This window comes from Syngnathus leptorhynchus, chromosome 1 (genome assembly GCF_054491065.1).
Source record: "Syngnathus leptorhynchus isolate UIUO chromosome 1, UIUO_Slep, whole genome shotgun sequence".
Classification (NCBI taxonomy): Eukaryota; Metazoa; Chordata; class Actinopteri; order Syngnathiformes; family Syngnathidae; genus Syngnathus; species Syngnathus leptorhynchus.
Genome location: NC_141195.1, coordinates 16,496,527 through 16,508,570, shown reverse-complemented (window position 1 = coordinate 16,508,570; position 12,044 = coordinate 16,496,527). Strand labels below are relative to the sequence as shown.

General features: G+C 40.2%; 1 protein-coding gene across 1 annotated transcript in view; it reads right to left on the bottom strand.

The window, feature by feature from the left end:
- cpne5a (copine Va) overlaps positions 1-9,069 on the bottom strand; it is a 50,933-nt gene extending 41,864 nt beyond the window's left edge. Inside the window, exon 1 of the mRNA XM_085908023.1 lies at positions 8,957-9,069. Coding sequence (XP_085764149.1) covers positions 8,957-9,069 — 113 coding nt within the window. The remainder of the gene's footprint in view (positions 1-8,956) is intronic.
- Between the last annotated feature and the right edge of the window lie 2,975 nt (positions 9,070-12,044).

Genomic DNA, 12,044 nt, shown 5'->3' with positions numbered 1-12,044 from the left:
ACTTTAATCACGTTAGCATCAAACACAACTAGAGGAACAAAATAGTCACTTTTACCACACTATTTAAAATGTCAGAACTTCACAAAAACATTTCAAACATGGACTGATCCAGAAATCAATTTTATACTTGAACAACAACCGAAGGTGTAACAAAGTGCTGTGGACAGATGCACAGACAGATATTGATTTAAAAAAACAAAAAACATTATGACGGTGCAGATTATGGCTGCCGCTATTTCAGTCAAATAAGTAAGAGTGACTTGGTTGTTACATTCATCATCTGACACCCAGGAATTTGTACACCAACATATAGAATTCAATTTTACATCAAATTGCCCTTTAAAGAGGCATTTTAAATGGAAATTCCTTCACTTGCTCAAGAGATGCTAACTGCGACTGTGGACCTGCAGAGATAAGAATGAATAATGAAGGAGGTGTAGGAGGAGACGAATGAGGAAGAGACACCTGGTGCCACCAAAGTGAAGGTCAGCAGATGCCGCCCTGGCCATTTGTTTGGCACTGCATTACGAGGATTCAGTAAATGGAAATGCTGCAGGCAATCCCATCTATTCATGAAACATTTGATGGCAAGAATTGAAAAATTATGATTTCACTGTAATGTTGCCAGAGTAGTAAGAATGTTAGCTATAATAGTTTTAATCATTTCTGGAGGAGAGTTTTCAGGGTTTTACTCTTTATTTCCCTTTTTTTTCCCATGGAAAATGTTAATTGAATATTTTATTAGTGAGTTTGAAGAAATTTTTAGTTTGGAAATCCAAACTTTTGTTATGAATGAGCTTTTTGCAGCTGCTGATCAGATGTTGAGTGGTTTTGCAAAATCCTTTGGGCATCTTGCAGCAAAACAGAAGAATATCCATACAATACAATTTACATCACAATCTCAAGTTACTTTCCTGTAGGCTTACGTGGCCAAACCCAAGAGTGTTTTATTGCAAGTCAATACTCACATGAATTAATGAGGCCAGATGGGGAAGAGTGTGACAATATTCCACAGACAGAGATTATGATAACATTAACTTCAATGCAATTAAATTCCTTCAGAGTTTTTCACATCATATTTGCATTTGACATTTTGGAGAGTAGGTATATTTTTTGTCAAGCAGCTGTCAACAAATGATGCTCAATGACATCAGCAGCGCTCAATGAAACTTGTTGGATTGCCAACACATGATTAAATGTTAAATACTGAGTTAAAGAATCCGATCGGCTTCGTTACCCATGTGACGACATAACATTGCGCAAAATGGATCGATTTTAAACAATATGAAAGAGAAATGTCAAGTAGAAACCAAATTATGGGCCAATTTATTTTTGTATCCCATACCATCAAATGAATGTTTAGCCTACCCTTGGGAAATTAGACTCTATGACCAAGACTACTGGGGGTGGAAAAAAAAAATATCCAACCCTCCAGACACCGCAAAAAAAAAAAAAAAAGGTAGTTCATCTGTTTGTTCTCCCAAACATTTGTACATTTTAAAATTATTTACTTATAGGTAAGGTTCATCTGCTAAACACAAGGTTGATACCACACTTGGGTTATATGAAAAGCAATTTACGGCCATATTGTGAGTTCTATAACATTCTGGATCATTCAAGCTCACTCCCATTATTCAGATGTTTGCTGAATTAAACGACAGCCTTCAGTCAAACTGGAACCTTGGTAAAATAATATGCATTTGAAAGGTCTCAACCAACTTTACCGACCAGGGCTCTACTCTACATCCGTTTGTCCGTCCCTCCTGTTTGCTTTGATTGCTCCCAAGCTGCTCGAGGCACTGTCAGACAAAGGAGTGCCGCTCAAAGAGCGCTAAGTGAGTGGAGATGCAGTCTCTGCGCTCACTTGAAAAGAAATAAAGAGCGCCTCAAGGTGCGGGAGAAAGCTAAGTGAAGAAAAGTTGATAATGTACACCTTCCATCGTTGTCTCGAATGTCATACGGGAACTTTTTAACTCTCTCCAGCGCTGCTGCTGCTCCAGACTTGACCCTCCAGCCCTCTTTTGTCCTTCTGTGAGCCAATGAAGCAGCGGATCACACAGGAAGTATCGCCGTGGTCAAGGCTATTGACATTTGGAAGCCATTGCTCTCCAAGAACAATTTGCAGACGATACATTAATGACATCTCGGGTTTCTGGGCTACTCAGTAGGATTAAATTAAACTGTTACGCAGTCAGTCAACGTTTCGCTTGGCAGTGCATTTGTCTTTGGTATGTCACTGCTGGCCATCACAGTAGCATACAAAGGGAGTCTGGCTGATTTACTTCACATGCTGAAGTTTAAGAAAGAAAGAAAAAAGAGCTGTTGTCAGATTAAAGATACGTCTTCATCTGCTTCTGTTTTATTCAATTTATAGTTTGAGCTCTTCCTGTCAGTCTGTCCATCTATCTGTCTGCCTGTTTGTCCATCCAAGTAGAATTTTATTTGATTCAATTGTTACTTCCCCTTCGTTATATTTTATTTATATTTTATGGGCAGTAAATTTATTCCAATCTTATTTAAGTACACATCCCTCCCATATTAAGCACAGAGTTAAGTTTAAACTGTAATTAATGTTACAGTCGCTCACAAAAATATGAAAACCTTTTGAAATAAAACTTCTTGATTTCGATGAACACTTACGCCTTCTCCACTACTGCAGCTAAGTATTTCTTTAGCCGTAAAAAATCTGACTGTATACACTGCAAGTTAAACAAAAAGTGTAACTTGGAGGCATGGTTATGAAGTAATGCCTCCATGACGAAAAATACAATTGAACCTTTAAGGTCGCTTGCTTTATGGGATGATATGGTTGAATGAGCCGGTGGTGGATTCATTTGCAGTGTGGACACGGATGGGTGAATATCTTCTCTGGAGGGCGTCTCAGAGTCTTCAAAAACATCACAAAAAGTGGCCATATGTGTCGCTTTTTAGGAAAATGCACATTAACAGGTCTCAGGAAAGTTGCTAAATACAGTGGTGAATTTAAGAAGTTGGCACTGAGAAGCCATCACTTTGGTGCAAACCCCAAGCTCCGCCCTTGGTTAGAGCCCCGTCTAGATGAAGCGCTTCGCTTAACCTCAACATAGTTCCTTGGCAGTTGATCAGCTTTCAACATTTTTGTTTGTTTGCATGCATAGCCAAGTTTGTACCCCATTTGCGAGTGCACACTTACAGTATAAAATTGTATAGTCTCACCCACGACAAGAAAAATCCTGCGGGCTATTGCAAAATTTTAATGGACTAAAATGTGGAAAAGAAAGCTCATTTTGTTGTTGACAGATCCACTGACTGTAAGAAGTTCAAAGAGCCACAGAAGAAAGAATCTTCCAATGACGTAACACTTGTAAACCTGTCAGTCATTCCACATTTCCTAAACCAGTGGGGTGTTCATAAAACACACTCTTTGGAGCCGTAGGAGCCCTCTGAGAATAGTGACAAAAGCAGCTTGAGCCAGGAGGGATGGCATTGTCTTCACTCTTGGCTTTTTCCCGCCCTTCCTGTCAACACGTTGTGACTGCACTGTGTTACAAATGATTCAAGATGAAGCGCTGAGCTCAGTGAACACTCAACAAGGCGTGTTGTTGAGTCCGCATTAGGATGATATCAAGGAATCAATATTACCTATTGTCATTTATAACTCTCCTGTTCATGTCAATATTCTCTTATTCACAACATTTTTTTTCTCGGATCTGCAAGGATATGTAAAGCAGAGTGTAAGGTGCAATATAAATTTAGATGTATTATGCTTACCATTCTAAACATTTTATTATTATTATTATTATTAAGAATAGGCAAACATACGCACCTATGGACACAAAATCCACACAGAAGTGCCTGTGCCAAGATTCAAACCTGGATACTCTCTTCAGTGAGACAGACATGCTAACCACTACTCCACTGTGCTGACAGACCATCAACCTTTTAAACTTAAATGCCATTCACTTTTAAGTATTTCACCTGACTGAAGTCAATTAGTAAGTCTTACCCAATTTCTGTGTCAAATTATCCGAGCTACGTAGCATGTTTAAGACGTGTAAGGCATTTGTCACAGCTGGGAACAGGAAATACAGAGCGGTGCAAAAAATGGTTGCTCCGCCCTTAGGGAGCGTCAATCAGAAGGCCTGGATTGTGCTCCTGACGGCGGTCACGTCCAAGGTAATGACCCCCTCGGGAGCAGATTGATTGTGTTAGTTACCCCCCACCCTCCCTCCTCCCAGCAATGGAATGTATTGATTGGATGCTGCAGTGCTCCAATCAATCAGTCACGGTGACTGAATGGTTTTAAAGCGCAATGTTTCCAGGCCTGTACTGAACTATCATCTGAAATCACACGGCACACAACCAAACAAAAATGTTACACAAAGTATCCATATTAGAATGTATAGTCTAGCATGTTTGGGGGCATGTTACAACTCCTTGGGTGTTACGGCACAAGGACTTGCCTCACTTCAGTTCATCCAACAATTTCGCAGCAGAAAGTACGTCGTCTGGGCAGAGCATAAAAATGAGCGTCTTGTCGTTTTTGAGCCGGGGCAATGGCCTAGTTTAGCGTTTTTGTGAATTTGGTCGCTGCGCAATGCCTCACTGAGTGTACCCGCTGTGCCGACCGGCGTATCTGCAAATTTGATTACAAAAAGACATTTTAGATTAGCTAAAAGGAGGTCTACTGTGTAGCGCAACCGGTGTAATGTGATTTGGGGGCATTTCATTGTGGCACAGGCAGACAAATTTGGCGCGCCCCAAACAAGGAAATCAGTCATTGAACAAATTAAAATCATAATCATCTTAAAAACATTCGTATTTATTAAACATCGTATTTATTAATATTTTCATCCATGAATCCAAGCAAATATATTTCTATATCCGCAATGTCAAGCACACCGCCCTGATTTTAATGCAAATGAAGGGTTGCCTCCACAATTGGTTCATCTCACGTTACGCCCAACCTTCTAAGTGTCCTCGAGCAAAATACTGAACCCTGAATTGCTTCGAATGGTGCATCTAGAAAAACGCTATAGAAGTGAAAGGCCATTCACCATAAAGCTTCAAAACAAGTTGCAGCAATAAAAAAGGAAAGCAGATCATGGATAACACATACTAGTTAATATATAGATAACAACTACTAGACTTCAATAGAACGTCAATATATTCTACAGATGTAAGCCACCAGGATCATCACAACTTTCACTTTGAGGTGCCTTCTGCAATTCAGCATCAACGCAGATTGCAAACTTGGCAGTCCAGCCTGGCTCGACAAACATCGTGTGACCCGTTCCCCCATCTTTGGAGAGCAGACTGTGAAGTCATTGTATCAACTTGGCGCAAAACCAAGCAGGGAGATGATCCACGCTGACCCTGAAGCAAAACCAATCAGAACTTTTGACGCAGAGCCATATGCCGTAACGTGAATACATACTTGCTTTGATAAGACCCTTGTCTGACGCCCACCCTCCCGCCACACTTTTTTTCTTCTTCAAAGTGTCTTGCAGTAATATTGGTGGATAATATAAGAGCGCCTGCAGGGCTGCACGCCACAATTCAATTCCGAGTGCTCGATAATCTGGGAGTTTCAGGCTGACTAAATAAATTAGGCAGAATTGTAAGGCGTCTAAACCACCCAACACCCCTTTGCTTCTTTTCTCTCGAAATACTTGTTGACAGTCTGCGTTCAGACTATGGTGTCTTTTATTATTTGAATCTGAAAGCATCTCTTCCCCTCACGACCTAATTATTTCATTCACTGCTTTTATCAAGCAAATGTTTAAACATGTAACCCAGAAAACTCTTCTCCTTTTCTGTTTCTGAAGAGCTGAATAAGAAAACCCTTGAACCCTTATTTACTGAAAAATGAATTGTTATTTCAATCAATTATTTACCTTTTAGTGGGTCTCAATATGCCTGAGAACCAAATGAGTATCTTTTAGCGAAGGTTAATTTTTCATAAATAACCAAGCAGAGCCCCCTTGAACAAAAAAAAGAAGCCCTCAACTCTAGTTTTACTGATCAACACAAACTGGGTTGTCATGTCAATGATAGGACACACAAAAAAAACCTCAAGAACCCATGCCAAACATTCAACAATTTTCCTACTTTGACGATTATAGTTTCGCCACATCATTTTATTCATCTCTCTGAACATGGTGCTACTCGTTCTTGTGAGTGATTTGGCCACCAGGTGGCAGTAAAATACAGAAAGAGAGAGAAACAATGAATTTCCCACTTGACTCAGTAAGCCATAATCATATTCATCATTCTTAGCAGAAGCCAAGGAACATACTGTGGACCTTCGCATATACCACCCATAGATTCGTGAATTTATTAATTTTTCTCTCAATATCTTTTTAATATTTTTCTTTCTTATTTCCTCACTGATATTGTTGTATTCTCTGTCTATATGTGTTACTGCACCTTTTGTGCTCAAATAGCCATTATAACATTGGGACACTGATGTGATTTGTGAGCCCATCATGATGTTTCCTTTTTTTTTTTTTTTTTTGCACTAAGCTAAACTGACAGTATTGATTTAAAAGTTAGTAGATTTAAATACACAGTGTGTAATTGTCTTTGTTTTATGTTTTGTTTTACAGTTAACTTTAACTGAACGTGGTCTTAAAGATCTTAAAGCCTCTTTCCTACCAAACTGCTGCTCGGTGTAAATTGAATTGAGGTTTGCTCGCAAATCCAACCAATAAAAGCATCCGAATAATGGCTCGTATCTTGAAAAGATCTCATGGCACCACGGTAGTGTGTGCGAGTTTTGCAGTGTCTTGCATTGCTCCCCAGAGATCTGACCTGTGTGGAAATGAGCTGCTGCGCTGGAGTCTGAATCAGACAATCTCACACAGCTCACAGAAAGCAGAAATTATTTTTCTATCCTGGAAAAGTGTGGCCAGAAGCAAGTCTTTGTTTGGAGAGTCGTTAATGACAAACAAGGGAGCTGCAGACCTACAGCGCCTGGAGCCATCAACACACATCACAAGTTTATGTATGAAGGGGGGCAAGGGGGGGATTGATGACACATAAATGTGCATCAGAAGGGTCCAGCTGCTACTCACCACCAGGTTTGTGCAAAATCTAAGGCAACTGACATTTTCTTTGAGCTAGTGTTACTGTAAATGACAACATGAATTTCTTTCAACACTACTTTTGCATGAGTCACGCAGCGAAGAAAGGGCGCTCCAACCTTCTTTTGATAATGAAAATCAAAGACCATGTGGCAGCTACATTAAAAGGCATTGCCTATCTGTGTTGGATAGCTGCTTCCAATTCAGTTGGGTGGATTCCCTTGTAGGAGTTGCCAAATTACAAGCCTTGGAACTTGGCCAGAGTGGCCATCAAAACCAAAGAGACTGACTTCCTGTTCACGTTATCATACATACGGTTATTTCTTGCGTGCGGTTTATTCTTTCCATTTTTGTCTTCCACCAGCCATGAAGTGCCTTCTTTTGATCATCAAACGTTAGCACCATCATCCGCCCATATTAATAAGCGAATGAAAACAATTCACAATTATGATTCGCCCATCTGCCGAGTTTAACTGCTTCTGGTTGGAGCTCATTTGTGACATTTCCCCAGAAGTTTGACAAAGTCCACACACAGACACACACGCAGAGACACACAAGCGCGCAAACACACACAGGCACACAGACACACACACAGGCACACAGACACACACACAGACAGACAGACAGACACACACACACACACACACACACACACACACAGGCACACAGTTGATCACAAACTCGAACATACACACATTCACCACTCCCCGCAGGTTTCCACCGTCTCAATTCAATCAAAGTCAGGAAGCCGCACGGGTAAGCGGTGAGATGAACAACAAGAGGCCAATGGAGATGGAGGAAGGTGTTACACTCATTCTCTGCACCTCTCTTGCATGTCTCCCTCATACGTGAAATGAAACTCATCCATAATGGATCTATGAATGAATAATGAACACGTCGTCGTAGCCCGGCGAGTACACCAAGCAAAAAATGTCTTAAACGGCAAGCCATGCAAAGATGCAGAGAAGCGGTCGCAAGCAACCCTGCCTGCCCCACCCTGGGCAACCAGCATGCAAGCTTGTATTCAGAAGAGGGGCCTTTGCGGAGACAGATTTGAGCATGAGAGATGGGCAATTTAAGCGCTTGAGCTTGTGTGACAAATGCTTCCCAGCATTTGTGAAGCACTTATGACCCCCTCCCCTGGGGGATGCTGGGAGTTGACCTGGCGAGAAGCAACTAGACTCAACGAGACAGTCGATATCACCCAAACACACGTGCACGCGCGTTGTGCTGAATTTGATGACAGAAAAAAATTTAATTAATATTGACCTCAATTCTTCCTCATGTTAATGTTCTTGACCAAAAAAAATGATGAAATACTGCCATCACATCTTGGGAATGATAAAATATATGACCAAGAAATAACTGAATATTAATTGCAATGAAAATTTGGAACTGCTCAGATTTTACACACAATTGATGAATTAGATAAACCATATTTTGGAGAGATGAAAATGTTTCATTGAAAAAAATGGTTACATATTGCAAATCAAATGATAAAAATGTTGGACAAGGAAAAATATTGCAATGTGCAACAAATGTGGAAAAATACTCATTATCTACCAGAGACATTTTGTTTTGTTGTCAAGACTCCAGACATTCAATCCCATTTTTTTGTCTCCATATTTCTAAGTCGCAACAAAATCTTGCAATTGAAAAAAATGATTCAATATTGCAATTAGATGTATAAACCGCAACCATCCATAACTGAAAATATGAATACTACAGGCACATTTTGCAAATGATGTGCAAGAAAAATAATTGAATTAAATGACATATTACAGTCATGTATCATATTTAACAATCAAATGATAATCAGAGCGTCACCAAATGCAGAGTTATGTCAGCGTTGCTTTTAAATTGCATTTGATTGGTCGCATGCATTCCCTCACCTGCAGGAGACTGTGATCTCCACTTTGGTAGCCGGGATGCTCCCGCTGCTCGGGTCCAAGTCGCACACTGTCGTTGCCGTGGTCTCCACTTTATCCATCACGTCACCCTCCATGCTGCTGGCAGGGAGTGCCAGCCCAGGCTGCCCGGGATCGAGCGTTGGAATCCGGGGCGGCTAAGCTTTGTGGAAGTGAAGAAAAAGCGCTTGGAAAGTTGACTGCTGTGGCGGGCTCACATCAAGCTCTGCATGGGAACGCTCAGGAGGCGATGAATGCGCGCTGAGGTGCGCCGGTGGAGGAGCGCAAGCTGCGAACTCCACCCTCCCTCCTTCTTCTCTGCCACCGTCGTCTCCTCCTCCTCCTCCTCCCAATCTTCTACGTGCATTCCCTTTCACGCATGCAAACGTTCATGCACGCAATCGATCCACGCTTCAGATCAACATAACATAAATATGAAAGGATGGAATGAAATGTGCCAAGGGAATTAATTGGGCAATCTTGATCATGTTTGTCTGTCCATGGATTAAATAGGAAATATTCTACAGACAGTAAGTAAATTCTAAGGTGATTTTGCATATGTGAATTTATCTCACTAAATATGGAAAGTATAAGGGGAAGTTTTTCAATAATATTTTATGTACACTCCATATTATGCATGAGATGGATTTTGAGCAATAAAACAGGCTCATTAGGGTCTAGAAAGTCTGTCTAAAAAAACTAAATGATCGAGAAATCAAAGCAGTATTGGCAGAGGAAATCATTCAAATTCAGTCAATTCGTTCCAGACACCCAGTGTTGACAAAACTATTATTATTATTTATTTTTTTAAATGAATGTCACTTTTAACTTTATGAGGACTCTTTATGCTATATTGAACCCAACAGGGAGGCGTAAGGGACCAGCCATTTTCAAACTTCACCGAGTTGAGTTCTTTCTTGAAATCTAACAAAAATAGCTGCCACTTGGAACCATATTACCCATAAAAGTCCAAGAGACAGCAAGACATAAGCCACACTGCAACTTTGACAACTCTGGGCACAAAACTTTATCTTTGTTAGTCAACACTTGTTGACACAAGTTGGAGCTACATTGGCAAGACATCCTGTCAAATGTCAAGCCTTCAAAATAAATGTTCACTAGTATAAGAACACACCACAGCAGGTGCACGTGTTATCTGAGAAACAAATGTCCAACTCACATTTTTGTTTTGGATGAAAATTAAGCAGCTCTGCAGGAAAAGCGATATGTTATCAAAAACCTTAACAAGACACCTGTGAACTATTTAATAGTGGAAAATAAAAAAAAATACCTAATATGTCTCCTTTAAAGGGTTTAAGCACAGGTACTCGTATCAAAGCTGCTGCTGGTACAGCTCGGACTTCTAACACTTACGCAGCTTCACATTTTTTTTGTATAGTTGGAGCAATCACGAGAAATGTTCTTTTTTCTCTCTCTTATTAAGGTCTGCTTTGCAGCTCTGAGACTAGCAAAAACATTGCAGCCGAATTTTACACGGCACCGCAAAGGTGCTGATTGACATTTGGGTTATAATTGGATGAGGAGGCAAAGGAGTGGGCTCATTTCCTCAACTGAACGGGAAATTCATTTACCATCAACCTTGAACTGAAGCCCATGTTGAGTGGCTTCACCTCTATTTGTGACAGGTCTGCAGAATGTCAATAAACCATATAGTGCAAATCTTTGGGTCCGGGCACCGATATAAAAAAAAAAAAAAAAAGCAGACTAGCAAGTTGAATTCCCACTAAGAAATAGCCCACGTGAGGAGAATTGTTTTGACAAGGAGCACAGTGGAAGGCAGAAGCTGAACACTGTCAAACATGGTGCCAAATTCAAAAAGGTGCAAAAGCAAGTATTTATTCCCATTGGAAACTTTGAACCTGAGGTAAACCAAGGTATAAATATTTTTCACGTCTTCTCATCTCCCCTGCACAACTCAGAGAGTGCTAGGAATGTAATAAAAAAATAAACTAAAAATACACTACCATTGAAAAGTTTGAAATCACTCAGAACGGTCCTTATTTTTAAGATAAAAATCACTTTTCAATGAGGATAATATTAAACTAATCAGGAACACATTGTAATTGTGGTAGAAGACTATTCTAGCAGCAAATAAATATCCACATAAGTGTAAAGGCCCATTTCCAGCAACCATCCCTCCGGTGTTCTAATGGGCCATTGTGTTTGCCAATTGTGTTAGAAGGTCGAGTTGAGAAGGATTAGAAAACCCTTGTGCAGTTACTTTACTTTTCATGGAAAACACTACATTGTCTGGGTGACCCCAAATCTTTGAACGCTAATGTATAATGAAACTATTTACTTCATTTCAATGATCATGATGCTACTCCTTTTGGCCACCATGGAGCAGTATGTTATATACACACAGTTTTTTCTTTTTCCCCCTTTTGCCGTGAACCACTCCAGGTCAACTTGAAAAGACCCAGGAAGAAAGCAGACGTAGGCTCAACTCAGTTCATTGTCTTTATTAAGACGTAGATGCAGAAACAGATTGAAAACCTTGAAACAAGGAAACCAAAAAAATTAATAATATGCATTAATACTGGATACAGGTCCTTCAACTTCCTGGGACTTCCATCAATCGCATGAACTTAAAGTGTCAAATAAACAAGTTAGTCTTTTAAATGTAGAGTCTTCGATATTAGACTGTTTAAAAGCACAATGAATTTACGTGCAAATGAAATTGAAGCATTTAAAGCACTGCTAAACAACTCACCAATGCAGGTCTGCCTTCCCCATGCAACAACAGTCCTAACCAGCTTACCTGGTTGCTCAATTTCTACCTGGTGGAAGCTGCACCGGGTTGGTCTAATTACAGCCCACAGAACCCAGTCGACACCACCCTCTTGTGTCAAGATACAAACTTGCACTTAGAGAGGCCAAAACTAATTTTGACGCAACATTATAAAGCACATAAACCGCATATATATATATAGGCGCCTGAGTATTGTCTGTTTACATGTGTTGCTCCACTGTTTGTTTTCAAATGGTTTGTTACACCACCACTCCACATTTTTTCCCATTATGTGTTATATTCACATTCAATTAGGTTGGG